We start from the raw sequence: 21,528 nt of genomic DNA, 5'->3' as shown, positions 1-21,528 counted from the left end.
TTCTTCTGTTGTAGCCCACCTTTCTTTCCTATTCTGACATTCAGTTTGGAGTTCAGGAGATTGTCTTGACCAGGACCACAACCCTACATGCATTGAAGCAACTGCCATGTGATTGGTTGACTAGATAATCACATTAATGAGAAATAGAACAGGTGTTCCTAATAATTCTTTAGGTGTGTGTGTGTATATATATATATATATATATATATATTATATTTTGCATTATACATTTCATTTTTACATAAACTATTACCTATGCTATTGTGAAATATTGGTCATGCCACATAATTTGTCTATTTCTGTTATTTAAAAAAATCCTTCTGTGTTTTGAATTTCCTTTGTATATTATCATTTCAAGCCTTGTACACCAGGCATTTATTGTTCATCTTAAAGGGGTTTGCAGCCAGGATAGGTCACCAATACCTAATCGGCGAGAGTCTGGTTGCACTCCCACCAATCAGTTGTTTGAAGAGGAGACATCACTCCATGTGAGTGCTACTTCCTCTTCATTACACCACCTGTCATCTTATAAGTGCAGTGTAATTACAAGTACTCACTCCATTCACTTGAATGGAGCGAGTACTTGTAATTACACTACACCACCGTTAGAGAGGAGAAGACACATAGTGTAATGAAGAGGAGGCAGCACTCTTCAAACAGCTGATTGTTTGCCAGATTTTGGACCCCTGCCAATCAGATATTCATGACCTATCCCAAGGATAGTTCATTAATACAAACAGGTTGCACAACACCTTTTAATATGATTATTTACAACACTATGCAATGTATAATGTGAGCTGTCCATCTTAATAGGATAAAGTTGACCAGTCTCAACAATGTTAGTACTCTCTGCTGACAGAAGAATGGGTATAGGAGGCTCCTGACTTGTCTTTCCACGAGAGTGAAACATTATAAATGCTGATCCTTTCGTCCAACTGGGAGATAAGGTGCTCCCCAATAAAGTATAGCGAGTGAAGGAAACATAGCTGTTACCTGTGTAAATATCTGGCCAATACATATCGCCTGGTTGTGGCCATAGTGGGTGAAGCCACTAACCATGCATTAATAACCTTTTGATATAGAGCACAGATACAACCTAGAATCACATAAATATCTGTTCCAACTTGCACAATCTTTAGGCTTGTTAGTCTTCATCAGTGTCATTTAATGGTCTTTCCATTGAGAGCGTTATAGTTCCTTTCATCACACTTTAATTACATTACTTAATAAAAAGCTAAGTGTGTCTATGTCTTCTCCTTTTTACTATACACATAAACCAGTCTTACAGGACGTACTGGTATCTTTACACTACGTATAGATTTGTGTAGCGTGTAAGTAAATGTTACTAAAAACATTGTAGTACAGATTTCGATACACAGTAATGTTAGGTAGGAGACAAATAAAATCTGACAGTGATGAACTCTAAATCCAAAGCCAAAACTGCTATCTTTTATCTGTGATGCAACTGATGAAAGTAGTGTGGAGTCGTCATCTTTAGTAATAATCTCTGTGGTTGTATGCATAAAATACACTGTCGCAGGTAACGTGGCTCCTTTTGTAGAAGTCTCTGTTGTTGGCATAGATGTAGATGTTATTTCAGTAGAGACAACTTCTGTCATCTTCAGTGTAGTAAATAAACTTGTTAGTTCCAATGGAGTGCTTGCAATTGTAGATGTAGTTGTTTTTGGTGTTGGAGTTGACATAAGGGTGCTGACAGTCTGTGTTTTGGTCTTGAAAGTTGTTGTAGATGCTTCAGAAGTTGTTTCAGGATGTGTAATATAGGCAGTTGATGTGGCTTGATTTCTTGTAGATTCCATGATTGTAGTTGTTGGTTGGGTGGTTGTAAGTTTTGTGGTTGCCATGATTGTTGTAGCTTGTGGAGTTGTGACTGCTATGGTTGTGGTTTGCATTAAGGTTGTTTCCTCTGGTGTTGTAATCTCTACAGTTGTAGTAGATTGTGGGGTTGTATTTTCTGTGGTTGGCATATTAGTTGTTATTTGTGGAGTTGTGACTACTAAGGTGGTTGTTGGCAAAAATGTTGTTTCTTTAAGCGTTGAAATCTTTAAAGTAGTATAGTCTGAAGTTATAAGCTCTGTTGTAAATTGTGTGGTTGGTATAAAGTCAGTAGTTGACATAAAAGTAGTTTTTTGAGTTGTAGTTGGAGGAAGAGTAGTCGGAGGAACTGTTTTAAGTGTTGTAGGTATTAGAGTTGTTTGAGACTTTACAGTAGTGACCTGCTGAGTTGTGTGGATGGTAGTTAGATGAGTTGTGATGATGGCTGCCTTGGTGGTTGCTTTCAGTGTTGTCACTGGTGTTGTCAAGCAAATTAATTTATCAAGCTTCAGGGAGAAGATGACTTGCCCCTTGAGGTTATCTGGCAATTCACACAATATTTGATTAATGTCTCTTACTTTTGCATTGTTGTCATTTATCCACTTGTGAAAATCCTGAAGGTTACAGTCACAAGCCCAAGGATTATCTTTTAAATGTATAATAGCTAGCTTGGGGATTGACTCAATTGGTTGAAGAGGGATGTTGTTGAACTTGTTGTTATTAAGTCTTAGAGTCTTTAACTCTGGGAGGAATGAGAACACATCATCTAGCAAGCTGCTAAGATAATTATTTTCAAAATTAAGCTCTGTTAATTTACCAAGACCAGAAAACATTTCCTTATTTAGCATAGTGACCCGGTTTGAAGAAATAATCAACTTTCTCAAAGACTTGAAATTAGTAAATGCAGCAACAGGAATATCAGTTAGTTCATTCTGGCTCAGATCAAGTTCTGTAACAACATTACCATCAGTTATCGCATCTGGAAGCTTCTTCAGTTTATTTGCATTTATTTTCAGCTGCCTTATTTTATTAAGCCCAAACAGCATTTGATCTGGAAGTTCTTCTAATAGATTATCTTCTAAAAACAATTTTTCAAGATTTTTTGATTTAGCCAAAATGTTTTTGGGCCATAGTTTTATTTGGTTCGAATTTATATTGAATTCAGTCAGTTCTTGGTTATTGTGCACCAATCCTTGAGGAAGCTCAGTGAGCTCATTTTCATAGAGACGAAGGATTTTTAGCTCAGGTAATTTACTAAATATGTCCTCAGGCAACTGAGTTAATTTATTTTTTGCTAGATGAAGAATTCTGAGTTTTCCAAGTGAATTGAATATCCCTGGAGGAAAAGAAGATAACTTATTGAGGTTTATGTAGAGCTCTTCTAAATTCTGAAGGTCATCAAAAATTCCTTGACCCAAGGAACTAATGTTGTTATATTTAAGAACCAGCTTCTTCAGATTGCTAAGATTGCTGAAAACTCCAGTCTTAAGTTCATGCAAATCTGCATTTCCAGAAATCTCAAGTTCAGTAAGGTTCTTTAGATTATCAAAGGCACCAACTTCTATTACGCTAAGTTTATTATTCATAAAGAATATTTTTCCCAAGTGAGTCATGTATTTAAATGCATCTTTTCGGATTGTCGAAATTCCAGTTTGCACCAAAAAGATCTCAGTTATTTTTTGGCTTACGGATTTAGGGATTTCTTTGATGGTTTCCTTCATAAAGACTTCCTGGTAATCTTTGGGACAGTCATACACATTTTTACAGCTTGTAGAAGTAGAGTCAATGGTTTCAAGTAACGCCAAGAGGAGCAAAATCAAATGCATTTTATTTCTGAAAAGCAAACAAAAAAGGTAAAACAAAGCATTAGATGGTTTCACATGTTGCACAAATATTACACAGTGAATCCTTCTAAGAAATCTGCACCAAAAATGAAGAGAAAATAAGGGGCACACTGGCCATAGACAACACCGGCAAAATTACCGGTAGGCCAATAACCAGTGGGTTGCCCAACCATCCCGCACTGGCTGCAGGTCCCCCTTGAATTAAACTGAAGAAGGGTACACAAGCAAATAGCTCGTTGCCCTGCAGTTCACCCTTTATAGACATCAGTATGTCCACGCCTGGTCCCAGGCATCACCATGAAATTGCAACTGCTACGTCTTGATGCACACGGCATGATGACGTAATTGCTGCTGCCAGCACTCAAACCCAGGTGGCTCGGGCCACAGGCTGCATTGCAGAAGATGGCGGGGAACAGGATGTAGATATTAGTTTTTATTTTAGGGATTCTATAGGGAGGCATTATTGGGGCTTTATAGGGGGTACTGTTGTGTTGGGACACTGTAAGGAGTCATTACTGGGGCTTATAAGGGACATTGCTAACTGGGGCAATATAGGAAACACTGCTCAGTGGGGGCACTATAGGGGGGCATTTTTGGTGGCACTATAAGGGAAATTGATGTTAGCACTATAGGAGGCATTGCTGTGGCACTATAGGGGCATTAATGGTGCACTATAGGGGCATTAGTCATTGGGACACTATAGTGGGTATTAGTTATTGCGGGCACTGTAGAGAGTATTAGTCATTGGGGGCACTACTTGTCTGGGGACTTTTAATACAAGGGCACTATAGGGGCATTACTGGGGATTTTATTTTAAACTAGGGGCATTCTTATTACTAGGGGTATTTAGGGGACATTATTGTTAATTGAGCACAATAGTGGGTATTATTTTTGCTGGAGGCACTATAGGAGCATTACTATTACTGGGGCACAATAGGGGAGTATTATTAGTGGGCCATTATTATTAGTGGGGGCACTATTTTTCTGCTGTACAGTATTTGGTGGCATTGTGGAGAACAGCTGGCACTGTATTGGGAGTGACAATAGGTACACACAGATAGTACAGACAGACAGTGAGTCAGAAACTTTATATAACCGCAGCTAATCACGGTATACACTCACTTATTATATATGTGCACTCCTGGCCCTTTAGATAGGGGAGACATTATATCTTTATCAGAATACAGAGCTAAACAAAGGAGTGTGGAGAAGGATGTGGCCTTAGAGCTGCCAGGAGGGATCTGATTGGTGATGATGTCATCCTGAAGTTCACAGGAAGTCAACCATAGGGGAGAGACCAAGTTCCTGTTTACACATTAGAGCAAGGTGTCGGACTACAGCAAGCAGTTAGGTCACATGACCAGGTTATTATAATGAAAAGGTTCAAAATGTATGGATGCAACTAAGTCAGGGTGTAACAAATTACAGAATACTAGAATACTGGTGGTGAGTTAGTAATATATGTATATATGTAAAATATAAAAAAAATATAAAAAATAGAGTACTTCTTTTATTAGAGACTTCCGTGGTGTTTCTGTCCGTCCTCCGCAACTTGTTTTATTTTTTAGCGGTACGGACAGATAACGGATGGGTCTCGATCTGTCCCGGCCGCCGCACGGTTGTTGCCCATGCATTGGGGACCACAAATTGCAGTCCACAATGCACGGAATGGATGCATAACGTTCATGTGCAAGAGGCCTAAGTGCAGCACAAAACACCACAATGCAGCACAATATACTGTCTCAGCAGCACGTCTGCTTGGACAGTATTTTATTCTGCATTGTAGTATTTGGTTCTGCTGGGACAGTACATTGTGCTGCACTGTGGTATTTGGTTCTCCTGCAGAACCAAAGTGCAGCGCAATATACTGTACTACACTTTGGTATTTGGTTATATTGTGCCGCACTATTATATTTGGTTCTGCTAGACATTATTATGTGCTGCACTGTAGTATTTGGTTCTGCTGGGGTAGCATATTGTACTGCACTGTGGTATGTGGTTCTGCTGAGGCAATATATTGTGCTGCACTGTAGTATTTTCTGCTGGGACAGTATATTGGGTTGCACTTTGTTCTGCTGCACCTCTATGATATTGCTGGTGCCACCTACTCATGTAGACCCCATCATGTAGACCCCATCATGTAGACCCCATCATGTAGACTCCATCTTCTGTCAATTTGAACCTGCCTGCCACTTATTTTTTTCCAGGGCCATGTTAAACTCCAGGGCCTCTGGAGAAAACCTATATATATTAACATTTGGATTTTGCTGTGTTTTGTGGCATGGATATTGTATTCACGTTTTAGGACCATTTTTTTATCTTGACATTGCAAGACTAATAATATCTTGTATATTTTTGCATCAGCACATGAATATGGGGTCTTGTTTTATGCAGAGCAATGTGTAGTCACTATATGTACCATTTGGGGGTATGTAGATGTTATTTATTTAACATTAATTGAATTTGGGGGAAACAAGCAAACAAAATTGGCGTTTTGCTGGGTTTAAAAAAAAATATTCTTCATTGTGTTTATTACTGACCTAAAGTACATGTTTTTATTTCTAGTACATGTTGTAACTGTTATAAGGATGACTAAAACGTGATCAAAAGATGTATGTACCCATACAGCTCTGTAGACTGAGATATATGAAAATAAGTTATGGGTGTCTGGAAATATCAACGCAAATAATTTATTTATTTTTTTCAAATTAAAACACTATAAAAACTATACAATTAGGTATTGTCATAATAGTGATCTCATGTCATTTTTAGTACATAGCAAACACAGCAAAAAAACCTTAGCGGAATTGTTTTGATTTTTCTATTTCATCCAAATAATTAATAATCCATACACATCATTTTTTTCCCATTTTCAAATACAATATATGGTAAATTAAATTATAGCATTAAAAAATACAACATGCCCCACAAAGATAAGCCATTATATAGCTATGTGAACAAAACAATTTTGTGGCTTTTAGAAGGTAAAAAGAAAACACAAAAATGCCAAAACAAGAATTGGTCATGTCCTTAAGGGATTAATAAGGATTATTAATGTTATTTACTGTGGTATGTCACATTTGTGCCCATGTTCCTGCCTGAGATACCTAGCAGTCAATACAACATGTATCCAGTGTGAAATGGTGGAAGACAGTGTCGGACTGGGGTACTTAGGGCCCACCAGTGTAACTGATTCTGGGGACCCATCGTAGGCCGCTTGCGCACAAACTTACTTTTTTTCCATGTCTGTACTGTTCAATTTATTTTAATGGGGCCACAAAAATAATAATAATAAATGACTCCATGTGCATTTCGTGTCTGTATTTCCGCATGGCCGTTCTGCAAAATGATAGAACATGCCCTATTATTGTCGGCATTACAGACAAGGAAAGGACTGTTCTATTAGAGGCCGGCTGTTCTGCTCCGCATAATGTGGAATGCACACATCCGGTATCCATGTTTTGCAGATCTGCAATTTGCGGACTGCAGAATATCCAACAATCGTGTTCATGAGCCCTTACAGTGATAACAGAAATATTAAAGATGAAGTATGATGGTAGACACTCACAGCAAAATGCACAAACATACATGTGGCAGAATTTACACATACAGTGAGGTCCATAAATATTGGGACAACGACACAATTGTAACATTTTTGCCTCTATACACCACCACAATGGATTTGAAATGAAACGAACAAGATGTGCTTTAACTGCAGACTGTCATCTTTAATTTGAGGGCATTTACATCCAAATCAGGTGAACGGTGTAGGAATTACAACAGTCTGCATATGTGCCTCCCACTTGTTAAGGAACCAAAAGTAATGGGACAGAATAATCATCATAAATCAAACTTTCACTTTTTAATACTTGGTTGCAAATCCTTTGCATTCAATTACAGCCTGAAGTCTGGAACGCATAGACATCACCAGACGCTGGGTTTCATCCCTGGTGATGCTCTGCCAGGCCTCTACTGCAACTGTCTTCAGTTCCTGCTTGTTCTTGGGGCATTTTCCCTTCAGTTCTGTCTTCAGCAAGTGAAATGCATGTTCAATCAGATTCAGGTCAGGTGATTGAGTTGGCCATTTCATAACATTTCACTTCTTTCCCTTAAAAAACTCTTTAGTTGCTTTTGCAGTATGCTTTGGGTCATTGTCCATCTGCACTGTGGAGCGCCGTCCAATGAGTTCTGAAGCATTTGGCTGAATAAGAGCAGATAATATTGCCCGAAACACTTCAGAATTCATCCTGCTGCTTTTGTCAGCAGTTACATCATCAATAAATACAAGAGAACCAGTTCCATTGGCAGCCATACATGCCCACGTCATGACACTACCACCACCATGCTTCACTGATGAGGTGGTTTGCTTAGGATCATGAGCAGTTCCTTTCCTTCTCCATACTCTTCTCTTCCCATCACTCTGGTACAAGTTGATCTTGGTCTCATCTGTCCATAGGATGTTGTTCCAGAATGTGAAGGCTTTTTTAGATGTCATTTGGCAAACTCTAATCTGGCCTTCCTGTTTTTGAGGCTCACCAATGGTTTACATCTTGTGGTGAACCCTCTGTATTCACTCTGGTGAAGTCTTCTCTTGATTGTTGACTTTAACACACATACACCTACCTCCTGGAGAGTGTTCTTGAACTGGCCAACTGTTGTGAAGGGTTTTCTTCACCAGGGAAATAATTCTTCGGTCATTCACCACAGTTGTTTTCCGTGGTTTTCTGGGTCTTTTGAACTTTTTAAGACTGTTCCAAAAAGTGGTTTTGGCCACGCCTAATGTTTTTGCTATCTCTCTGATGGGTTTGTTTTGTGTTTTTCCAGCTTAATGATGGCTTGCTTCACTGATAGTGACAGCTCTTTGGATCTCATCTTGAGAGTTGACAGCAACAGATTCCAAATGCAAATACAACACTTGAAATGAACTCTGGACCTTTTATCTGCTCATTGTAATTGGGATAATGAGGGAATAAAACACACCTGGCCATGGAACAGCTGATAAGCCAATTGTCCCATTACTTTTGGTCCCTAAAGAAGTGGGAGGCACATATGCAAACTGTTGTAATTCCTACACCGTTCACCTGATTTGGATGCAAATGCCCTCAAATTAAAGCTGACAGTCTGCAGTTAAAGCACATCTTGTTTGTTTCATTTCAAATCCATTGTGGTGGTGTATAGAGACAAAAATGTTAGAAATGCGTTGATGTCCCAATATTTATGGACCTGACTGTATATGGATATCCTGCACACACAAGAAACTTATACATGGCTCACATGCCAATGATGCATACAGGGTATGTCACATACTGCACATACACCACTGATACATAGAACATATATAGAACACATGAATCACACATAGGAAACACACAATGCACAAACCAAGACATTTATGCATAACCCTATTAAGTGTAGCACACTTAAAGGGGTTAAAGGGGTTGTCTCACTTCAGCAATTTGCATTTATCATGAACAAAAAGTTAAAGGGGTTCTCTGGCCCCTACTTGAAATTTTTGGGGGGCACTGTGGATGTCATTAGGGGCACTATGGATGGCACACGGGCACTGTGTATGGCACATGGGGCACTGTGGATGTCATTAGGGGCACTATTGATGGCACATGGGCACGGTAGATGGCACATAGGAGCACTTTGGTGACACTGTGGAAGGCACATGGGGCACTTTGGGGGCACTGTGGATGTCCTTAGGGGCACTGTGGATGGCACTGTTATAGGGGAATGTGGATGTCACTGTTGTGGGGGCACTGTGGATGTCACTGTTATGGGGGCACTGTGGATGACACTGTTAGGTGGGATCTGTGGATGTCACTGTTATGGGGGCCTGTGGATGTCACTGTTATGGGGACACTGTGGATGACACTGTTATGCGGGATCTGTGGATGTGACTGTTATGGGAGCACTATGGATGTCACTGTTATGGGGGTGCTCTAGATGTCACTGTTATGGGGGTGCTCTAGATGTCACTGTTATGGGGACACTGTGAATGTCACTGTTATGGGGACACTGTGGATGACACTGTTATGTGGGATCTGTGGATGTCACTGTTATGGGAGCACTGTGGATGTCACTGTTATGGGGGTGCTCTAGATGTCACTGTTATGGGGACACTGTGGATGTAACTGTTATGGGGGCACTGTGGATGACACTGTTATGGCAGATTAGATACACAGCTCAGCAGGCTGTATTACACAGGATAGGATTAGATACATGTGAGGGCAGAGCCTGTGGACAGTCAGTGATGGGATAGACCGCTCAGCAGGCTGTATCACACAGGATAGGATTAGATACAGATGTGATTGGATACGCTTGCTGATTCAAGCTGTTTTTCACCTGTGGACCGTCAGTGATGGGATTTAAACACTGGGTGATAAGCAGTGGCGACTCTAGGACCAATATATAGGGGGGCACAAAGATACCACAGTCAAAAATGGGGGGGCAAAAACATAAGTATATATAAATAAGGTTGGAGCGCTCCAAAGAAAAAAACTTCACACACAGACATTGCAGAGCACAGTTCCCGCGATATTCAACTATAGTTACGGACCAGGAGCACGTCAGTTCCTGCGATACCTCGCTACAGTCTCAAACCAGAGGTACGTCACAGATCACGTGAGACACGGGCGCCCTGGGATACAAGCAACCTGCCGCAAGCTGAAAGTTCGCCACAGACCACGCGACTTCGGCGTCTGGCCTCAACAGTACGGGACTACGCTCACTCTAGTTGTCAGGTAAGCGGCACCTACCCTGACTCTGAACCATCATCCGGGCCGAGGTAAGATATTTTTTCCTCCACCTCTGAGCACACAGCACTTTATCTACGTATTAAGCCAAGCTGCGACCAAGGATATTTTTGGGAACTAACTTTATTTATAGTCCTTTCAAACTGTGAATAACATCCACAATCACCAAATCAAGTGATATCCATTTCTCCTTATATAGACACTATTGAGTGAAAGGACATTTTTCCTTTTGGTTTTGTTTCCCAATCAAAGAACTATAAACAGGAAGAACATTTCTTGGGTTTATTGATTACTGGAACCCTATAAGTCTGGATCATTTTATGAAATAACACTGCTGCTGTAATTATTTAGTCATTTTATCCTTTTTTTGTATCGAGTTTTATATATACACACCAGTGTGTATTTTAACATGTTTTGAGTTTTTTTGTGAATTAAATTGTGTGATCACTGTATATTGTATTACCATTTTTATCCATATTATATCACGCATACAGAGTGCCAGTCCAACCTATTTATTTATTTTTAACCCTTTCATGACCAAGGGTCATTGATGCCCCAATGTCCAGGTCAAAATTTACAAATCTGACATGCGTCACTTTATGTGGTAATAGCTTTGGAACACTTTTACTTATCCACGCCATTCTGAGATTGTTTTCTCGTGACACATTGTACTTCATGATAGTCATATATTTGAGTCAATATATTTCACCTTTATTTATGAAAAAATCCCAAATTTACCAAAAATTAGGAAAAATTCACAATTTTCCAAATTTCCATTTCTCTGCGTCTAAAACAGAAAGTCATACCTAATAAAATATTTATTACTTAACATTCCCCATATGTCTACTTTATGTTGGCATCATTTTGGAAATGTCATTTTATTTTTTTAGGACCTTAGAAGGCTTAGAAGTTTAGAAGCAATTCTTACAATTTTTAAGAAAATTTCCAAAACCCACTTTTTAAGGACCAGTTCAGGTCTGAAGTCACTTTGTGGGGCCTACATAGTGGAAACCCCCATAAATGACCCCATTATAGAAACTACACCCCTCAAGTTACTCAAAACTGATTTTTACAAACTTTGTTAACCCTTTAGGCGTTCCACAAGAATTAAAGGAAAATGGAGATGAAATTTTAAAATTTCACTTTTTTGGCAGATTTTCCATTTTATATATTTTTTTTCTTTAACACATTGAGGGTTAACAGCCAAACAAAACTCAATATTTATTACCCTGATTCCGCGGTTTACAGAAACACCCCACATGTGGTCGTAAACTGCTGTACGGGCACACGGCAGGGCGCAGAAGGAAAGGAATGCCATACGGTTTTTGGAAGGCAGATTGTGCTGGATTGGTTTTCTGAACGCCATATGTTTTTTATTTTTTTGCCGATCGTCTTGTGCAGGGGCTCGTTTTCTGCAGAAAGTGTTGAGGTTTTTATTGGTATCATTTTTGGGTACATAGGATTTTTTGATCATTCATTATTACACTTTATGGGGCAAGGTGACCCAAAAATTGGCTGTTTTGGAACAGTTTTCATTTATTTATTTTCACAGCGTTCATCTGAGGAGTTAGGTCATGTGATAGTTTTATAGAGAAGATCGTTACGGACGTGGCAATACCTAATATGTATACTTTTTCTTATTTATTTAAGTTTTACACAATAATAGCATTTCTGAAACCAAAAAAATGATGTTTTAGTGTCTCTATAGTCTGAGAGCCATAGCTTTTTTATTTTCTGGGCGATTGTCTTAAATAGGGTATCATTTTTTGCGGGACGAAGTGATGGTTTGATTGATACTATTTTAGGGTTCATAAGCCTTTTTAATCGCTTGCTGTTGCACTTTTTGTGATGTAAGGTGACAAAAATAGCTTTTTTGGCACAGTTTTTTTTAAATTTATTTTTATGGTGTTTATCGGACGGGGTCCATCACGTGATATATTTATAGAGACGGTCGTTACGGACGCGGTGACACCTAATATGTGTATTTTATTTTATTTTTTCATTTTTTTATAGGAAAAGGCAATGTCTTTTTTTTTTTTTTTTACATTTTTATTTATTTATTGATTTATTTTTACTTTTATTATTTTCACTTTTTTTTATCAGTTCCCTCTTGGACCTTGAAGATCCAGTGGGGCTGATAGTTGTACTATACTTTGCAATGCTCTTGCATTGCAAAGTATAATACTTCCAGACTGCCTGTAGGTGGCAGCACTGGACGCCTTTGCCATGGCAACCGGACGCTTTTGCAAAGCGTCCGGTTGCCATGGCAACCATCGGGCGCTGCAATCACAGCGCTGCAGCCCCGATGGTGGAGAGGGGGAGCCCCCTCCCTCTGTTAACCCGATGGATGCCGCAACCGCAGCATCTATGGGGTTACAGGAGAGTGTCAGCATAGAGCTGACACTCTCTGCTGATGGCGGCGGCTCAGGAATGGAGCCGCCGCCATCGCACACAGAATGGGGAATCGGGGGCAGCGCTGGGGGGGGGGGGATGCCGGCGGCCAGAAAATGAATGCAGGGGGCGGACCGCATCAGGGCAGGAAGGAGATCAGCGCAGCTGCGCAGGAGGCACAGATCTCCGTGGCACAGGTCAGCGGGGCACAGATGGGGGGACCACAGAGGGGCACACCAAAGGCTTGGAGGATCGGGGGGCACGAGGACACCTTACCGATTTCAGGCTCTGATCTGCAGAGCGCAGATCAGAGCCTGAAACCGGCATTTTAATGCTGCCGCGATCCGATTGGTTAGTCTGCACAGACTAACCAATCGGATCGATTGCCGGCAAGGGGCCACTCTGATTGGTCCCTTGCCGGCATTACTGCACTGTATGCTGTCCGTGACAGCATACAGGGCAGGGGCAGAAGCTTTAATCCAAGCGCTTTGCAGCGCTTGGATTAAAGAGCTGCCAGAACGTATATATACGTGGTAGCTGCACGGGGTATGTGCAGCTATCACGTATATATACAGATTGCAGACGTGAAAGGGTTAATATCCTCTTCTGTATGGGTGATACAGTATTCTTGGCCTAGAGCACCTGGTCCCTATCTGCACAGGAGTGAGCTATTCCTATTACTTTTTTTCCATATATAAATAAGATTACAAAATACGAGAGAATTGCGGTCTGCAGGGATACATTTATAATAAAGCAATTTGTTTGCTGTGCCGTCCTCTGCTTGCTTCCGCGGATACTTTCCCCTTTTTTTTGTCTCTCGTCAGTGCGCAGGCGTACTGTTATGGTGGATCTGTGGAAGACACACTGTTATAGGGGCATCTGTGGATGACACATTATGCCTCTCATTAGCCCCCATTATGCCTCGCATCACTCCCATATCAGCCCCCATGCCTCTCATTAGCCCCCATTATAAGCCCTTATGCCTCATTAGCCCCCATTATTCCTCTTATTAGCCCCCATTATGCCTCTTATCACCCCCATATCAGCCCCCATGCCTCTCATTAGCCCCATATCAGCCCTTATGCCTCATTAGCCCCCATTATAAGCCACTATGCCTCATTAGCCCACACTATGCCTATTATTAGCCCCCATTATAAGCCATTATGCCTCATTAGCCCACATTATGCCTCTTATTAGCCCCCATATGCCTAATTAGCTCCAATGTGCCTAATTAGCCCCCATTATGTCTCTTATTAGCGCCCATTATGCCTCATTAGCCCCCATATGCCTCATTAGCCCCCATATGCCTCTAATATTCTAATTAGCCCCATTGTGTCTCAATAGCCCCCATGATGCCTCTCATTAGCCCCCATTATGCCTCATTAGCCCCCATATGCCTCATTAGCCCCATATGCCTCCAATTAGCCCCCATATGCCTCCAATTAGCCCCCATAGCCCCATAGGCCTCTAATTAGCCCCCATATGCCTCCAATTAGCCCTCATATGCCTCCAATTAGCCCCCACAGCCCCCATAGCCAGACACACTGTTATGGGGGCATCTGTGGATGACACATTATGCCTCTCATTAGCCCCCATTATGCCTCTCATCACTCCCATATCAGCCCCCATGCCTCTCATTAGCCCCCATTATAAGCCCTTATGCCTCATTAGCCCCCATTATTCCTCTTATTAGCCCCCATTATGCCTTTTATCACCCCCATATCAGCCCCCATGCCTCTCATTAGCCCCCATATCAGCCCTTATGCCTCATTAGCCCCCATTATAAGCCTTTATGCCTCATTAGCCCACACTATGCCTCTTATTAGCCCCCATTATTAGCCATTATGCCTCATTAGCCCACATTATGCCTCTTATTAGCCCCCATATGCCTAATTAGCCCCCATTATGTCTCTTATTAGCGCCCATTATGCCTCAATAGCCCCCATATGCCTCATTAGCCCCATATGCCTCATTAGCCCCCATATGCCTCTAATAGTCTAATTAGCCCCCATTGTGTCTCTAAATAGCCTCCATGATGCCTCTCATTAGCCCCCATTATGCCTCATTAGCCCCCATATGCCTTATTAGCCCCCATATGCCTCCAATTAGCCCCCATAGCCCCCATTGGTCTCTAATTACCCCCCATAGCCCCCATATGCCTCCAATTAGCCCCCATATGCCTCCAATTAGCCCCCACAGCCCCCATATGCCTCCAATTAGCCTCCACAGCCCCCATATGCCTCCAATTAGCCCTCATATGCCTCCAATTAGCCCCCATAGCCCCCATATGCCACCAATTAGCCCCATATGCTCCAATTAGCCCCCATATGCCTCCAATTAGCCTCCAATTAGCCCCCATATGCCTCCAATTAGCCTCCAATTAGCCCCCATATGCCTCTAATTAGCCCCCAAATGCCTCCAATTAGCCCCCATAATGCCCCCAGCAGCCACATTTTTTATAAAATAAAAAAACACTTAACTCTCCTGCTCCTGGACAGACACCACCTGCAATTTTCTCTCTCCTCAGTAGACTGTGCTCTGAACTGGCGCGCACAGCGTGAGGCCACAGAGCGACCTCACGCTGTGCGCAGCCCTGCACAGCCGGCAGCTGAGGACCAGGAAGTGGTAAGTACAGAGCGTTAACCGCTTCCTGGTCCTTCGGTACTAAGAGCGCTTCCATAATGGAAGCGCTCATTAGTATTTACCTGGGAGAATCAGCTGTCCGGGTGTAGAAAGAGACAGAAGTTATAGATCTAGTAGCTGCGGCAGGCAGAGCAGGGTGGGGGCGTGTCCAGCCTGTGACTCATCTCTGTGCAGTGCAGCCAGGCTTGTGTATCAATAAAGTTATGTATTCAACAAAACAAGAAGGGGAGAAAGTAAACAGATCTGCCAGGATAATCTGATGTCCTCCAGGGGGGAAGGAAAGCTCGGACATGAAAAACAGGTATTGGGGGCATATGGATGGAAGGTGAGGGGTGTTAGGAGCACATAAAAATAATTTAGATTTTGGGACCAGACAACCTCTTTAATGCAAGGCACTTAATATGGGTTTGACCACTCTGAAATCCAGAAGCGGTGGCCGTACTAGCACACTATAGGTGAAGGTGTTGGCCTATGCGCACTTCCAACGTTTACCTATTGTGTGTAAGCACGGCCACCACTGCTAGATTAGACGGTGGTAATAACCATGGATACGTGATGTGTATAATGTGATGGAAAGGAGGCAATATGGACAATCACAATACATTAGTAAGTGCCTTGTATTAACTGCATGATAAATGCCATTTACTAAAGTGAGACAACCCCTTTAACCAATTTAAGCATAAATGTCTGGCATGAAGCTTATCAAATCTTAACCTCTTCAGATTCACATAATCTACAGTATATTTAAAAGGGTTGTCCTACCATAATGACCTATCACCTATCTACAGGATAGGTGATAAATATCAGATTGCTGGGGGTCTGACTGCGGGAACACCCACTGATCATGAAAAAAGGGGTCCTCCTGAGACATTCAATTACATTACCAATATATGTACACAAGGGTCTTAAGACCATGTTCCCTTGAGACCATGATCCCAGCAGTCAGACCCCCATCAATCAGACACTTATCACCTGTTGTGTCATAGCTGTTGGACCTTTTCACATTCCCTATCCTTAAAGGTTTTCTTTGGGTGTAAAAAAATAAAATTAAAATAAAAAATCTGGCCCAAAATATTTGTCAAACTAAAATAGTAATGCTCGCCTTTTAAAGGGCCTGTGTCCACTTTTCTAGTTATCCTCTATCCACAGGATCGGAGATAACTAAGTGATCTGTGTGGGTCTGAACACTGGAGCCCCCACTGATCCCCTTTTTGATTGAGTGGCAGGTCGAGCATATGCCCTGCCTGTACATCCATTCTCTATGGGGGTCACCGGAGATGGCGGAGTACAGCGCTGGCTAATTCCAGTGGCCCCAAAGAGAATGAATGGAGAAGAAGAGCGTATGTGTGGCCTGTCACACCATAAAAAGGGGGGAAAGGACCCGTTCCTGGGATCAGTGGGGGTCGCAGAATCAGACCCCACAAATCATATAGTTAGGCCCTATGGTGTGGAGAGGATAACTTCATAACTGAAGCAAAGACATTAGGGTCACCTGAGGTAGGGTAGTAATGGGGATCCCGGAGCAGGGGTAACTGGAGAAGAGGCAATATTAGCAGTGCATTTAGAGTGGGGGCATCTGGAGCTGTGGCACTTTTGGGAGTGCACCCAAAGCAAAGGCACCCCAATGCCACTCTGAACTCTTCAGAGAGCAGCACACATTCATAGATCTGTGTCTGCTATAAACAAATCCCCTATTTCCCCCTTACAGTCTCCTACAGCTCACTACTGTCAAACACCTGAGAAATCAGCCCAGCACCGCCAAGGAGTCCTTCTCTCCAGCAGCCACAATTTATGACAGCAGGAAGGGCAGGAGTATGGCCAGACACCTTGTCTCCTCCTTCACTGCCAGCAGCCCCAGAAGTCTAAAAGATACTGATGGTCCTCCTGTACAATTTACACCAGTAGGAGGCTGCATCACTGTGCGATACTGCCACCTAGTGGCTGCAATAATTATCTCTCCTGGGAAACAAGAGAATTACTCCTCCGTCTTATCTCTGAGCGCAGGAGACTGGGGGCCTACCAAGGAATCCCCCGCCTCCCCAGTGGGCCAGTCCGAGCCTGTTGGAAGATAATTTTTTTTGTTTTCACCACAGTTCTTTTCATTGATCTGAATAACAATTTCATAGGATTTGTCATTTTTACTTAGCAATTGTATTATATTGATGACAGTATCAGACAGATACAAAGACAGGCACATGCACAGTAATCATCTCAGCAGTAGGGAAACACAAAGATGATGTACTAGGGAGGCACTGATTATAGAATCTATAGAACATGCGTTGGATTGCAGGGCCACACGAGAAGAGAATGATGATGCCTGGCCCTGTCAGACAAAGGGAGGGGGCTTAGCAAATGCTAAAAAGTGGAGGAACTGAGGAGCAATGGATTTTGGCTACACAGGTATTGTTTTGATTGGCAGGCTCAACTCTACTAGGTATTGCATCTAGTTTAATAAGGTTGATTCTGCTGATGGATCCTCTTTAACAGCTTGCTACCCAATGAAAGCCCACAAAATTGAGGCTGTTCAATAATATAGTTCATTTGTTCATCCTCTGGGGCACAGCGATTTGTAGCTTTACTTCTCTGTGTCATCACTATCTGCCAATCAGCTGTTTGAGAGCGATGCGCACCTGTAAGCTGTCTAGCTGGTACTGGCGATGCAACATAATTACAGCTACCTCTCTCATTCAGGTGACCAGAAGAGGAAGGTATTATTACACTCCACCATCGTGCAAGGAAACATTAAAGAGGATGCAGCGCTTGCATGAGCGCCAGGGCCTCTCTTCCAGCAGTTGATCATGTGAGGTGCCGGCGATCAGACCCCCGCCAATCTGATATCATGACACCGCACAGCCCCTTTAAGAAGGTGAAAGTGTTTAGTAACTGTTTAGTAACTACCAGAATGTAAATTTTAAGAAACAATGTAATTATGGCATGACTGGGAGTGCGGCGGTGGTGTGACCAGAGGTATAGCTATAGGAGAAGCACATGTTGCTTTTGCACCTAGGCCCTGGTGCCTGAGGAGGCCTAAAGGTCCCTCGGCTGCAAAAAAAGACACTAGTACTAGAAGTAGCACAGAGTAAGTGTAGAGCCACTCACCTTATGAAATCCCCACCGTGTCTCCTCAATCCATTGGAATGGAAGCGATGATGTGCCATTCCCATTCAGCTCTTGCATACGTGATCATTGAAGCCAGTGGCTACCTGCAGCGGTCATATAAAAGAGAATTATGGAGTCACAGCTGGAAGAAACGTTGTGATTAAGCTAAAACGTACGATTTATTAGATATACACTAAAACTAGGGAGAAGCGTGAAGATCCCTAAATCTACAAACAAACACAAAATATTGTTATATACTACATGTGTGATGATCCCACCAGTACATGTGGCTGCACTAGGAGGTGCGGAGCAACTACAGCATCAGCTAGTCATACAACATATGTATAGTTGCTGGATATAAGATGGTAACCTCATGCACTGACAGCACTTGTGTAAGAACCACTGTGGCGTGCTCAAATCACAGGTAGTCATATGCTATGACACAGGGTTACCCAGTTTAGGACTAAAAAAGTTGCCAGGGGGGAGGGGAGTAACCACATTTGTATAGGTGACCCTCAAAAATGAACACCAGGTGAGAAAATCCTCCCTACAGACCCCTCCATTCAGCAAAAACTCAAAGTCCTAACTAATCCAGCTGACGGCTATCTGCTTTGATTAGCATGTGAATGCGCTCTGTCCATGCCCTAAACCTATGTTCAAGCTCAACGTTTCACCTTGTAGAGGCTCATCAGGAGCTAGGCTAACTGTAGCGCCGGAGCTGTCGCCTCACCATCAGAGGCAGACGGCACCTACATGTTTGTTTGTCCTACAGTTAGCCTAGCTCCTGGTGAGCCTCTACAAGGTGAAACGTTGAGCTTGAACGTAGGTTTAGGGCATGGACAGAGCGCATTCACATGCTAATCAAGGCAGATAGCCGTCAGCTGGATTAGTTGGGACTTTGAGTTTTTGCTGAACGGAGGGGTCAGTAGGGAGGATTTTCTCACCTGGTGTGGGGGCTCTGTGAGGGTATTATTAATACTGGAGGGCTCTTCTAATGGGGGCATTCTTGGGGAGCGTTATCACTGTTGGGGGCACTATAGGGGGCAGTATCACTAATAAGGGCATTCTAGAAGGGAATGCCCTTGAAATATAAAGATACAGAAGGTCGGGGGTTCGAATCCCAGACACATCCTCTCCTGAGATAACTATGCCTGGGATTCATAAATGAGAAGTGTGCAAGTTGCCGGCCCTGCTGGTGTCACCCCGTCACGGGTGTCACCCGGTGCAGTCGGCAACGCCACTGAAAGGGTTTATCCACTTTTGGGGGTCAAGGTACACTGCTGTTGGCTGTCTTCAGCTGCAATGGGCATGTCGTGACTCCTGTCAAACAGGAAGTGTATGAGCAGGGACTGGAGCAAGACAACAGTGGCAGGGCACTAAAGGAGTTGGACCCTAGCAGCAGGGTGCAGGTAAGTATGCTTCCCTTTGAAGGCCCAGCCAGTGGGTCTGGCTGAAAAGGCCCCCGAAGGTGGATAACCCCTTTAAGATGAGAATACCCGTTTGAGTACCTCTTGTACTAGTGTACAGGTGTACAGGCTTCATCTCTCCTAATCAGGTCATTTATTATAATACAATGTTATCAATTATAAAAATTATTATACAGGGCCCATAAGAACTATCAGTTTGTTTCTTAAGGATCTATGACATATACAGTAGCTCAGCAGTCACTTCACTTCTACATAGAGCTCTGATACAATAAATAGAGACGGAAAACTTTAGAAAGACACCAGGGTATACAGATGATGAGAGTAGTTTTCCATAAAATATTATTGCTAGCCACAGTTTTAATCACTGTAGTCTAGAAATAATTGAGATTTAAGGACGCACTTACCTTTAAATGAAGGTCTATTCCTCTCTTGTGGAAATGATACATTTTCCTGTGACCAGATCTGAAAGTCTAGTGCAGAACACTCACAGGATCTGCTGAAACAGCCTCACACGTCTGCACATTCACCTTCTAATGGCAAAACATATGTGGGCATGAGATAAGAGGCTGTCTTCTCCGATAATCTTCTCGTGCGTAGTTGTAAGTGCTGATAATGAATCCCATTATGTTTACCTCACACTTTACTTTGAAATCTTTTTGTATTTTAGGTGTTTTTTTCTGCACATGCAATATATGGCGCTATTGACTGCACAATTTTCATCCTTGCAGCAGCTGAATTCATACACCACAATTCATCAGAACCACATACAAAAAATCTTTTTGATCAGAAACCAAATGGTCTGAAATTAACAGTAAGCTACTGTGTGGCAAAAAGGATACATTTTTAAACCAGAATTGGCCAAAAGGCCACAATTTGCATCCAAACTGGGAAGGGGATAATGTATGGAGGACTTCTGAAAGCCCTGTCTTGATTGGCCATTAAAGAGGACCTTTCATTGGTTTGTAGTAAGTGAGCTAAATATCTGTACCCCCCGCTGTGCTACCACCCTGCCTGGTTTTTTAAAATAGCGCTCCTGCGCCCCGTTATGGCCCCTCGCAAATTTTGCACTCAGTATGCTAATACTGAGCATCGGAGCAATCGGGAGGAGACGCAGTCTTTCTCTGTGGGCATCTCATTCTCCCCTGTAGCGCTGTCAAACAGCAAGCGCAGAGCGTCACAGGCAGGCAGGGAAGAAGGGGATGCCCAAAGAGAAAGACTGCGTCTCCTCCCCATTGCTCCGATGCTCAGTATTAGCATACTAAGCGTGAAATTTGTGGGGGGCCATAACGGGGCGCAGGAGCGCTTTTAAAAAAAAAACGTCAGGATGGCAGCACAGCGGGGGGTACCCCGCAGGTACAGATATTTCTCTCACTTACTACAAACCAATGAAAGGTCCTCTTTAACCGCCTCCAGACTGCCTAACGCAGATCTGCGGTCCGGAGGTGGCAGCTGTGCGCTCAACAACGCATATATGCGTCATCTTGCGATAGCCGAGATTTCCTGTGAACGCGCGCACACAGGCGCGCGCGTTCA

At 42.7% G+C, this 21,528-nt stretch overlaps 1 protein-coding gene across 1 annotated transcript; it reads right to left on the bottom strand.

Moving 5' to 3' along the window:
- Positions 1–341: 341 nt before the first annotated feature.
- LOC122934707 (carboxypeptidase N subunit 2-like) lies at positions 342–20,523 on the bottom strand. Its single transcript, XM_044290362.1, has 3 exons — positions 20,400–20,523; positions 18,569–18,672; positions 342–3,666 (listed from the first exon to the last, which is right to left on the bottom strand). The coding sequence occupies exons 2-3, from the start codon at positions 18,631–18,633 to the stop codon at positions 1,245–1,247; spliced, it is 2,487 nt and encodes an 828-aa protein (XP_044146297.1). The 5' UTR covers positions 18,634–18,672; positions 20,400–20,523; the 3' UTR covers positions 342–1,244.
- Between the last annotated feature and the right edge of the window lie 1,005 nt (positions 20,524–21,528).

Source organism: Bufo gargarizans, chromosome 4 (assembly GCF_014858855.1).
Source record: "Bufo gargarizans isolate SCDJY-AF-19 chromosome 4, ASM1485885v1, whole genome shotgun sequence".
Lineage (NCBI taxonomy): Eukaryota > Metazoa > Chordata > Amphibia > Anura > Bufonidae > Bufo > Bufo gargarizans.
This window is presented reverse-complemented; position numbering and strand designations above follow the sequence as displayed.